This window comes from Ambystoma mexicanum, chromosome 13 (genome assembly GCF_040938575.1).
Source record: "Ambystoma mexicanum isolate Mex_15411 chromosome 13, UKY_AmexF1_1, whole genome shotgun sequence".
Taxonomy (NCBI): domain Eukaryota; kingdom Metazoa; phylum Chordata; class Amphibia; order Caudata; family Ambystomatidae; genus Ambystoma; species Ambystoma mexicanum.
Window position 1 is genome coordinate 134,723,184 of NC_090938.1, and position 12,251 is coordinate 134,735,434.

Consider the following 12,251-nt stretch of genomic DNA (forward strand, 5'->3'; position numbering starts at 1 on the left):
GCATGCAATGCTTCTATTAGGGCAATGAGTTCTGCTGCTTGTGCTGAGAAATGTGATGGAAGGCGGTACTGCACTAGTGTCTCATACTCACCGTCTTCTAATCTCACCACTGCCATACCCACATGTTTTTCTCCTGTGTTCACGTCAATTGATGCTGATCCGTCTACAAAGTACACTTCCCCCTCGGTCAGGGCATTCTCGCACAGCACTGTGTCCTCCCCTCTTTCTCCTGTGCACGTTGCACAATCGTGTTCCTGCATGTCCTCTAATGTGCATGCTTCTGTAATGAATGTTGCCGGATTCACTGTCATGCATCGCACCACATGGATATTGGCGCTGGACAATATTATTTCATAGGCGGTTGCCCGCTGTCTAGTCAGTGTACTCGTTGACCTTTCCAGTATTGCAAATAATGAGTGCTCCACAAACAACGTCACAGGGCATCCCATTACTATTGTGGCACTTTTCTCAATTGCGAACGCGGCTGCTGCGAGCGATTGCTCGCACGCGAAATGTCCTTGCATCACAGCATCCAAAGTGCCACTATAGTAAGCCAAAGGTTTGTGTCCTAGGGACGTCTTTTGTGTTAGTACAGCTGTCATGAGTGTCCCCTTGCAGTGTGAGAACAGGTAAAACTCGCGCCCATAATCAGGATTTGCAAGCACTGGAGCGCTTGAAATCAACTCTTTTAACGATTTGAAAGAGGCGCTCATTTCTTCTGACCATTCTATTTTCTTGTTCTCCTGTTGGGCCTCCTTGAGCGCTTTCAGTAAGGGTCTGGTGTATGCTGCATAATCTAATATCCATGCTCGGCAATAGTTGCACATTCCCAAGAATTTCTCCATCTCCTTCACTGTTGCGGGTTCTCCTACTGATCTTATTGCTTCTACCCTGTCTGGGATTATTCTTTTTCCATCTTTTGATATTAGCTGTCCCAAGTATAGAACTTCTGTCAGACAATATTGTAGCTTTTCCTTGTCTACTTTGTACCCCTTATTGGCCAACAGGGTCAGGAGTGTTATTGAATCTTTTCGGCATGCTTCTTCACCGTGTGCACAGACGAGTAAATCGTCTACGTACTGAATAATTGTGCTCTCAACTGATAAGTTTCCTAAGTCTTCATGTAGTATGCGGTTGAATATGCTCGGGCTCTCACAGTATCCCTGTGGTAATCTGCAATGTTCATATCTTTTCCCCCCTAGTGTAAATGCTGTCAGGTATCTGCTCTCTTCAGCCAGGGGGATGGAGAAAAATGCGTTTTTCAAATCGACCACCGTGAAATGTGATGCCGTTTTTGGGATGCTGCATAAGTTAAGTCTCTCAGGGCAATATTGGCATTGGTACACAATACTGTACGCCACTCACATCCTTCTATATCCATTCCAATCACAGGGATCCTTTTCGCAGATACCTGTACAGCGTGCAAGTCTAATGATACCACTGATCCTGGTGCTGTGTCAGGGTACACTATTGGGCGGAAGAGGAACTCTGCCGGAATTCTCCAATCCATCCTTCTTAATTCAGGAATTATGAGGGCCAGTGTCTTTAGTCCTTCAATAAACATTCCCTCGTCCACTGGCAAACCACGTATTTCTGGTGTGGTTGTGTGAGCCTCTACTACCAGCATTACACGTAATGGGCATATTCCTGGTGTTGAACACACTATACCTCTCTCAGTGAATGATATCGTCATATTGAGTTTGCTAAGGAGATCCCTCCCTAGTAAATTTATTAGTGAATGTTCATAATACAGTAAGGTTGTTTTTACAGTTTTACCCCCTACCGTCACATCCAATGCTTCTGTGTAAGGAACTTCAATTACAGCCCCAGAGAACCCCTGCGTCTCTAACTTCTGGTTAGATAACGGGAACCGGCCCTCCCTAATACATGATTTCTCCGCTCCCGAATCCACCATGAATATGAACTGCTTGTCTCCTATCTGCGCCCCTACCAATGGTTCCTCTGCTGCATCGTAGGTGGTAGATAGAACTGGACACGCAAGTGTTCTCTGTGGGCTGTCCTATGCGGGGTGTCTCATTGCCCCCCCCTTGGTTGAACACGCTCCCTGAAACCACTGACACGCCACTATAGGGGGCTGGTGCTGGGGCTCCGTTTGCTGTTGTCGCTAAAGGGTTGCCTGGCGTGTGGTGCATAGTGTCATTGTTGTGTGGGTGATTCTGTGTTCTGTATTGGTGTCCCTGTTGTTGCTCATTGTAACCCTGGCCTGGGTTTCTTTGTTGTTGTCCCATTGGGATACCATATGGGCTCCCCGGATGGGGATGGCCATAATGTTCTGCCTCTGGAAATCCGTTGCTTGGTCTGCTTCTGCACTCCCTAGAGTAATGTCCCCACCTCCCGCAGTTCCAACAACTCCCTTGCGCACCTCTGAGACCCTGCCATCCATTTCCTCCCATTCCCCTGTACCCCGGTCCACCTCCTCTTCGGCCCCTGTACCCACCTCGTCCCCCTCGAGGGGCCCACTCTTGCCACTGCGGACCTCCGCCCTGCTCCTGCTCGTTCCATTGCCGCTGTCCTGCTCCTGCCCAATTAGTTGCCATCCTTCCCTGTATTGCTACCAGCCCCTCCTCTTCCTCATCCCCCTCCCTGCTGTGTGGGAGCGCGGCTACTGCTGCTGCGACCTTCACCAGCTTTGTTTGCACTAGTTTCGCTTCATCTGCCAATCTTTTCTGCGCCACCTCCTTCTCCCTTTCTTTTATTCGCTTGCAGTGGTGCACTATTATGCTCTGAATCTCAGGCCATCCTTTCGCTTCAATACCTGCTATCTTGTCGAGCGCCTTTTGCACCTCTTTTGGGAGCCCCCTTTTTATAATGAAGTAAAATAACGATGTCGATTGATACCAGGGCGTGCCCGTTTCTGCTCTCCACATCTCTTGGACCCGAAAAATGTAATCCATAGCATCTTCCCCGTCATTCATTGTACACTGCATTACTGACTGTAAGTCTGGGGTATCTGGAAACGTTTCCCGCAAGGCATCCCACACCCTTGCACGCACTGTGTTAAAGGAGGCCCCATCATGGCGATCGCAGTCTAATGTTATTCCTGGGAAACCAGCCTTGACCCATACTCTGTCAGCCTGATCCCCCACTGCTGATACAAGCAAGCTCTTCACATCCCCTATTGCTAGGGGTACCCCGGCAGTGAGTTTCTCAAAGGCGTATATCCACTTGCTCGCCCCTCCGGATAACGGGGGCAATAACTTTAGTAAGTTGGCCTTATCCATCTGAGCCCAGGGTATGTAATTTGGCCTCCCTCCTCCCCTATGTATTAGCGGGAGCTGCAACTTTCCATCCGTTGTCGTATCTGTACCCGTCTTCACTCCTGATTTTGCCAATGATGCCATTTTCCCCACCCGGTTCCTTAATCGCCCCGTCCACTCATCATCCAGTGTTCTCATTGAGCATGCACCATCCAACCCTTCGCTTCCCCCTCCCATTGCCATACTCAACCTGTCACTTTCCTCCAAATCATCCCTTATATCACATAGTAGCTCCTCCCTGTCCCCTATAGGCCTCTCTTCATTATAAGTACATCCCTCTCTTGTCTCTAGTTCAATTATTCGGGTTGGTTCTTCCTGGATTCTGAACAGTATCTCGCCTTTTTTCCACCCTTCTTCAAATGTTCTACCCTCGCTCTGCGCTCTAGATGCGTGCTCTGATCTGGCTGCATTAAGTGCGGTCCGCTCACATATACTTTTTATCCTTGAGAGCTCGTCTTTCGCTATGGAGAGCCTTGATTCTAGATCGTTTGTTAGTTTTTCTATGTCCACCCTTGGTGTGCTCACCTGAGCTCGCTCCCTATGACTCTCGTATGGAGGGGGTGCTGTTGGCCCTTGCGTTGTGATAGTTGTCTGTGGGGGCACATAAGTCGGGTCACTGTATCCCTCTGCGGGCACTGGCTTGTTTAGTATTGGGTACAACCTAGTTACTTCTATCAGTGGCTCTTCCTCTGGCAATACCTTATCATCTTTCTGTATCATTAACGGATTGTCAGTGGTAGATGGTAGGTCAGGACCTAATTCCTTTACCTTAGGTGGCGGTATTTCTTCAAATAGTCTCCAGAGGTCCAATATTTCTCTCCTATTATGCAACCGCTTACCCTTGTATTTCAAACAAATGCATGTGGCTACCATGTCTAGGACACTCTTGTCAAATGAACCCCCTTCGGGCCATATCTGAGGCAACCCCTCTCCCTTCAACTCTGTGATCCATTGGTCACGATATTTCTTAATCCGTTCCGCATACCCAGGTAGGTTCTTGCAAATATGTGATAAGGGTGTTTCTGCCCCCATACCTTGTGCCCACCTGGTACTTGTGTATCTCTATGTATCTCGATATCTCAATACAAACGTATCACCATGTGAGTTTGTGTATTTTATGTCTTACTGAATCGTGGGGACCTTCGTGTTCCTCCCTCCGCCTGAACACCATAAGATTGGCTGCGCACAGTCTCTATTCTGTTCTCTTTGGGGAGCAGTACAAGAGCAAACCGTCAGTAATCTCAACAATGATAACCCAAAAAACCAGAAAGGTACACACTCACTTCACCACATTACTCTTGTCCTTATGATATTTTGTCTGGTCACACTTACCATGACCACTCAATGGCTATACATTTCTGACCATTTTTACACACCCATTACACCAAATTATCTCCTGACACATACGATGTTCACACACCCCTCTGTAACACTCTATTCACAGTTCAATTTGTCCTCCCTTTCCTCCCTGGCCGGCTGTCCCTGTCCGTCTTATTCAGATATATGTATATATATATATATATATATAGGTTTGATCTTCAATTTTAGTGTAAAACTCTCTGTCTCCTTACTCTATCTCTTTGGTTTTGTACTGACCCACTTTTATTTTTCCCGTAACCCTAAAGAAAAGAATAGAAAGAATAGCAGTCATTAATATATTTTCCGTGTCTCCCTTTGCCAGACACTTTTATCTTGTTTTCCACTTCTTCATATATTCTCAGTACTAGTCAAGATAGCACTATGCGGCGCCGCCTTCCACCCCCTCTCGGAGCTAGGTTCCCGTCACTTTTTATCTCTTAATCACCTCTTAATCCTAATGGCCATATGCATAGAAAAAGCAAAGAAAGTTTAAGATGGTCCTTAGTAGACCCAACGTGCCCCTTTTTACCCCGCCTCGTTCCCTGTCCTAAATTTCCTCTTCTACTCCCTTTATGATCGCTCGCACTCAATACTCACGTGCTCGTCTTGAACCGAGAGTCTCCGAAACTGGGTCCGTCCAGGCAGTGTTGCCGTACGCTCAACAGTCAGCCCCGGCTCCGGCGAGCGGTACTCAAAGGGGATTTTTCAACCGGGATCCCGTACCCTCTCTCTGTTGAGTGCGCACTTCTGAGCGTACCAGTCGCCGTTGGCGGGCAGCCTCCCGGAGCCGGCGCACAGTGCGTATCCCTTTTCGACCGGAGATTTTCGTGCCAAAGGGGACGGTAGGGATATGTTGGGAGAAAATAATAATCACGCTTTCGGGGTCACCACTGAAGGCAAGCGTCCCCAACCAGCACGATCCTCCCCGCAATGAGAGACAATGATGGACTCTCCCAGAATGGGAATAAGACCAAGACAAGTGCGGGTGAGCGTAAATGGGAGTTTATCAATCAGAATAGGGCATGCAAAGAACTCTGCAAACTCCGAGAGCGCTCTGTCTGACAATAGCAAAGACAGGCGTATATATTTACAAAAAACGTCATCAAAACCATCACACTATAGGGGGCACAAGTTCAATGGGATTGGGTGGCGACGACTAGCTATAGGTGCTGCTGTGATGTGGTTGGTCTTGGCTGGAGGACGTCACTGGTCAGCCTCGTGGGTTGGGCTGGGCCTGGCGGGTCAGCTGGGTCCATCTGGGCGGTGTTGTTGTGCCATTGTGGCCAGTGTCAGAGATGAATGTCTTTTCCTGACTTCTTTGCCCTAGGCCATGCACACCGCAGTCATTCAGTCATTTGCAATATTATCCTCTTTAGTAAATCTCCCAACAGGTTATGCTACAGGTTAATGCAACACAGGAGGAATGCGACTTGAGAGGGGTTTAATGGTGATTCATCATTGCATGGTTACCAATGTCCTGTTGACCGGGTACCATAGGTCGTGGGGCTGAGTCTCAGGGCATGGGACAGACGGTACATGTCCTCCTGTCTTGTTAGAAGTCGTTATGAATGTGTTGCTGTAATGTTGCCATAATATTGGGGGTCCTAATTTTACAGGGGCCATTAACCTAAGGTGATCCGGTGGGTTGTGGGGTTTAAGAGAGGGCGCCTCTGGATTTGTGTATTCAGGCGGAGGTTTACTGCTGGGCTGTAAATAATGCAGGTGGCGGGCCGTGGCTTTGGGTGCTGCAGGGGGAACTACAAATCTTTGAAGCGGCTCCAGCCTAGTTGGGGGAGGTGGAGCAGCGCGGCGCGGCCCTTTGCTCTCTCGTCTGGCAGGCTTCGCAGGGAGGGAGGGGGAATGGCCTTGCACATATTTCACAAAAGGTATCTTCCTCGTGTGTTGCCGATTTTAGGTGAAAGCATCATAAACATCCGAATACTATACAATACTCATTGAATCATTCCAAAGCTTACATTTTAACTTCGCTAAATGCCTCTCAAATATAGCCAGTCCGAGCACATTATTTGTACACTATGTTTTAACAACTACAACATTTTGTTATATGCATATACATTTGCAGTAAGTGAGGTAGTAGTGAGGTTGGTGGAGCAAATAGAAAACGACTCGCCACCGTACGTGACGGTAGTGGCACATAAGGGGCTTGGACATACACACATGAAGGGTGCATTCCCGCGCGTCCTTCACATGAGCCCTCAGTATGGTTGCATTTGTCTCTCTTTGCACTCTAGCAGCATTAGTTTGGTTATGGCGCGGGACCGTGGGGTGTAAACTTTTCAATGATACGCATAACAAATAACCCCCCGGTACGCTTCTACTATTTGTACATAACTGTAGTGGTGTGGGTGCTTCATTGCTAATGCCATGTAAACATGCATTCTACCATATTTATATATTTTACAGGTCTTCTTAATCAAAGAGTTTTGTGGAGAAACTGCACCTATCGCAGGTAGTTTTGGCATTAGTATTTGGGAACTTTTACTTTTCTCCGAGGGCCATTTTACAGTTCTTTTTCCCACCCAGGCTCTGCTGGCCGGGTCATGTTGGGAGCAGTGATACACTGCGGAAGGTGAAATGCTACAGTGTTAGTATCTTACACTAGCTCATGTCCGTCTTGCTCGTGGGAACGGGCTCACAGCGGATCTGCCAGGGAGCTGTGACCACAGGGATAATTGAAACTATCCAAAGGTGGGGGCCGCGCTGTAGTGCGCCGAGCTCACACCATCTTTATTAGACAAAATGGTTTCTGAGGCCTAGCTAAATTCAATAGGTTTGGGCAATGTCTTCAACAGGTGAGCCATCCACCACCTGGGCCCTGGTGGTAAGGAGGGGACCCCTGATGAGCCATGGCTCTCACCGGGGGAGGGGATGTAGGCAAGGGGGGGTCTTTTGGACCAATCCTCCCCTACACTCGTCAGCAGCCTACGCAACAAATATTCCTAAATGCTGCCCGACCTTTCCTCTCTAGAAACAGGGTATCGGGTAATATTATCCCCACCAAAAATATCACCATATATATGGTTGTTGGAAACGGCCAATGGCGATATTATTAGTGGATATCATTTTTGGGGTAAATGTGAGCAGGGTTTGTGGGGGTGTCCACCGCTCCCTTTAAAATAAAATGGGGGTTGCAGGGGTGTCCCCTGCAGATTCAATGGGTTAATGTTGCCGCAAAAATCTGGCGCCATTCTTCTAGGGCGATATTTTTGCGGGGATATTAACACATGGAACCAGAAACAGCTGCCCAACTGAGGCTCGGGCCACCCTTGGCTCCAAGTTAGACTGCTGCAACGTCCTCTTTGCAGGCACCTCATCTAGCAATATAAAAAAGCTGCAACCTATTCAAAACAACGCCCTTCAAGCAGCAGTAAACATCCCAAGAAGAGAACACTGTTCGTGAAGCCAGAAAGGAGGCACACTGGCTCCCAATCCAAGCTCACATCACCTTCAAAACCCTCTCTATCACCCACAAGTGCTTATCCAACACAGCCCCCCTTATCTCTCTCAAAAACGAACTAAGGTCTGCTCTTCAAGACCCACCAGGACACCATACACTGACCGCCTACTCCCCTCCCTCCGCCCACCCAAGGTAAAACGCACCAAAGCAGGTGGCTCTAGCTTTCCCTTCTTAGCAGCTAAACAGTGGAACTCCCTTCCCCCATCTCTCAAAGCAGAGAAATCCTACTGGGTATTCCGAAAATCACTCAAAAACGCAGCTTTTGCACTATCTCTAACTAAGCCATGGGGGCTCCTTCGCTCCCATATATACAGTATCTGTAACATAATGCACAAATTGCCGGTTACATGTGATTCCATCGAATCGAAAATAACTAATCCAATTACAACGAATACCAAAATAACAAATTCCTTTTTAGTTGTTTTGGGGGGCTTCCCCCAACACCCCCCCCTTTTTTTGTTCCTAATACCTTCCCCCACCCCCAAAACCACTTTTTCCACTCCCAACCCCTTTTTTGTTTTTTTCCAAATTCGTTATTTTGGAATTTGTTATTTTGGATTTGTTGTAATTGGATTTGTTATTTTGTGATTCATTATGATCACTGCATACCATGATTGCCTTGTATGAATGCACCAACTAACCACATGTACTCGCTGCAGCGCCTCATTGCCTTAGGGCTGTTTGCACGCTATACAAATGAAATAAATACATATTTCAGGTCACCCTAGAACACCAAGTTGGCTGAACCGACTACAGCCATGTGGGTCCCACACAGAGAGCCTCCCCCTCTGAGAAGGATGGTCACATCCTCCAGGCAACAGGAATAATGCCTGCGGAATCAGCCTGGCAACTGGTACTTCAAAGGCAGCCCCTACCTAAAAATTGCTGCTTTTCAAGGCTTACTGCAACTGAGGCACTGATACCCAGGACCCTTGTCACTGGAGGTGACAGAACCTTGCAAGAGCCCTCTGCATACCCTCCTGGTTGGGAAGGGCTGAAGAAAGGGCTCACCATGGCCCTGTCACCATGGACTGTGTCTGCAGGACCGAGAGCGACTGAGTAAGCAACCATTCACTCTCCCTGAATTGCCAAAATACCTTGGCTCTGGCTTGGGCACCTTCAATGACATCCAAGCTGCTGGAAGATAACTACCAGGGTCATCTTTGATTTTGACACACAACCACCTCTGCATCTCTGAGTTTCGCTCAATACAGTTTCTGAAACTCTGCTGTCTCTGTTGCTGCATCTAACACCCGTCGAGTCTTCTAGCATCCTTAGCCTGACAACTCCTGCCGGGTTACCTGCCTCTTCAAGCTTCAAGCCGTCTCTGCTGTAGAACTCCAATGCCATTGTGGGTCAATCGAGTCCACTCATTGCCGAATGTCAGTCTCTGTTTCTTCACACTGGAGGCCATTGAGTCTTCTGAGGGTGCTAAGTCTTCCAGCATTGACAACTTGACACCGCCTGCCGTCCGCATTGTCTTCGACCCACAAACCCCCGCTTCAACCGAACAATACTGCATCGTTGAAACCTGTCACCGCTGCGCTCCGACTCAACCCCAGCCCGGCATCGAAAGCACTCAGATCTCTGTTTGGCACAGAAAAGACTGTCTCACCAATTTTGAGCCCTGGAAAGACAAAAACTAAAGGTATATGAAGTGGCCCATTCTCCCATGTTCAGCTTAAAGGACCCAAGTGGCTTTCAAGTCCCCCTTCTCTATATTTTAAAAGGCATATTCATAAACTTAGACATGTTTCTGCTAAAACCTTTCACAGAGCACCCAAGTCTATCAACATAGCGTTCCCCTTTATTTTAAAAGTCTGCCTTCTTTGCGTTTTCCCATAGAGGGGTGGCCCAGTGGTGTTTTTATTAAGTTATGCACATTTGTATTAACAATTAAAGATCCTATTTTCATTAAACCTAGGGTGGGCATTCTTTTATTTTGGTATGTCAGTACTATTGTCGTTTGGATTGCTCATATACCAGCTCACTCACGCCTGTCCTGATCGCGGCCTGCGCTGCCTCAAAGGGTGAAAGATTCATAACTGGCAGGTTGGGCCTGTTTCACCTTTATGATTGTAATTGTAATGGGTTATTTATAACGCTCTTATTGCCCAGAGGTTTCCAGGTGCGGACCCAGGGATCGAACCTGTGTTGCTTCTGCATCGTCTTGCTTCCAAGGCGAACGTGTTATTGCCCCTGAGCTATCGCCCCAAGAATGGGATCAATGCTAGTTTGTAGTAGTGTTGGGCTGAGTAGGTGCTTTAGCCACTACTCATCCCTGTACTCTCACAGAGCAGTTGCCATTTGTCACACTTACCCCAGTAGGAAAAATGTATTTGATACAGGTAGACATTTCAGGCGTTTCGCTGTGGAACTTTCTTCCATCATCTTCCAAGAACCAGATTGTCTGACGTTCGGAAGATCACCGAAAACATTCCCGTCTCAATGTGCCTACAGTTCCTACGGTGACCGCACAATCCCTACACCCCCCTCTTCCACACTCCCCCACGCTCATCAAGGTTTGTTCCATCCCCTCCCATTAACTGTGCATGTTTGGAAACAACCATTTTGATGCATAACGCGTTTTACCAAACATTAAAACAAAATGAAAACAGTCTAAAGTGTGGTTATCATTTGTCTTCTTTTTCTGCTTCATAATAGATGAACTTGTAGCCTCTATATCTTCATCCATTTCATTGATTGGGATGTTATAACAATTATCAATTTTGTTGGAACAATGTGCAGTTTGTACTCTGTTTGCTCTTAACAGATACATCTATTTAGAGGGAATCTTGATGGTCATTTGCACCCTGGTCTCCCCCAAGAGCTAGCTAGAGAGGGTGGTCATGTGTAAGGGGTTTTCATCATGGGGGGCCATGCTTACAACATTCCAGGCTTTGGAAATACCCCTATATCAGAAAGGCGTTGAAGATGGAGAGCAGGAAACTTTACAGACTTGGGAACCTTCCTTTAACCATGAGTAATGGCGGTCAGTAGTGGGTGGGCGTGGTTTAGAGATTAGTTACTCTGTGAAAGGACCGTTTTCTTTCAGCAAAGACTTGCCTGAAGAGTTGAAAGTGGGTTACTTTGGGCACTAGCGTGGGGTATGTTGGGAGTTTAGAACAGATGAGACCGTTTTAAGACACAGTCTACTTTTTTGTTGTAGACAAAAGCATTGAACAGTGGCTAATCAAGAGGCTGTGGCAATGGGAGGCATGTGTGGAAGGGCCAGGTAAAGTCTACAGTGAACTAGACCTGTATGAGTTAACAGCACTACCTCCTTTAGTCCTCAACAGAAAACCCAAGATCAGCAAATGCCCACAATTGATGATTGCTGATGGAATGAATATTGGACAAACACACTGACACATCTTCACTTTCTGTTGCAGGAGACAAATGTTTTAGGGTTTAAGGGTCCGCGAAAGATGACAGTGTTAATCCCTGGAATGAATTCTGACTGCGAGAGGGTCCCGATTCGGCCTCGTAATGTAAGTACATAGGAGAACCAAGAAAACACTTAAATGCTGGTCTCACTCCTGTATGTGCTAATCTCTCATCCCCAACATTTCATGGCAGCTGGCACCAGAATGAAAAAGGGTTTCTAAATGGTAAGGGGCATAGCATGGGGACCAAATGGGAATAGTTCAGGGTTGCAAGAGGTTGCAGTTACGGGAACGTAAATGGCTAAACTGTGGGTGTAAAAAGGGATGTCTAATGACTAAAATAATTTCATCGGTCAATGCAAAATGCATTTGTACTTTTAGAAGTCTTGGCTGTGGATTCAAGGGGTAATTCGCAAAATACTTTGGACTGACTAGAATTGGTCCTCCGGGCCTCTTCTACCAGACACCATCAACCTGATACCATAGGTCGTTCAACAGGGGTCAGGCGTCAGACACTGCTCGAAGAGGCGGAAACCAGGGTACTTCAAGGTGTTCTTCTTGTTCAGTCTGGCAAATAGGTTTATCTGAACTTACAACCAGGGAGGTAATTTCACTAAAATGCCGGGGATAGTGGAATTGACATCACACAACATTTGACCCCTGATTACCTCACAGGAAGTGATGTGATTTGACCCCACCCCAAATAAAATCACAGGAAGTGATGGCAAACGGCCTTCAGAATTTTTAGAT

At 47.2% G+C, this 12,251-nt stretch overlaps 1 protein-coding gene across 4 annotated transcripts in view; it reads left to right on the forward strand.

Annotated features, from left to right (window-relative positions):
- Window positions 1-12,251, forward strand: part of TULP1 (TUB like protein 1) — a 767,520-nt gene that overhangs the window by 555,046 nt on the left and 200,223 nt on the right. For all 4 annotated transcript variants that reach the window (XM_069633446.1, XM_069633445.1, XM_069633447.1 and 1 more), the window contains one exon: window positions 11,508-11,606. In XM_069633446.1, the coding sequence (XP_069489547.1) occupies window positions 11,508-11,606 (99 nt within the window). The remainder of the gene's footprint in view (window positions 1-11,507; window positions 11,607-12,251) is intronic.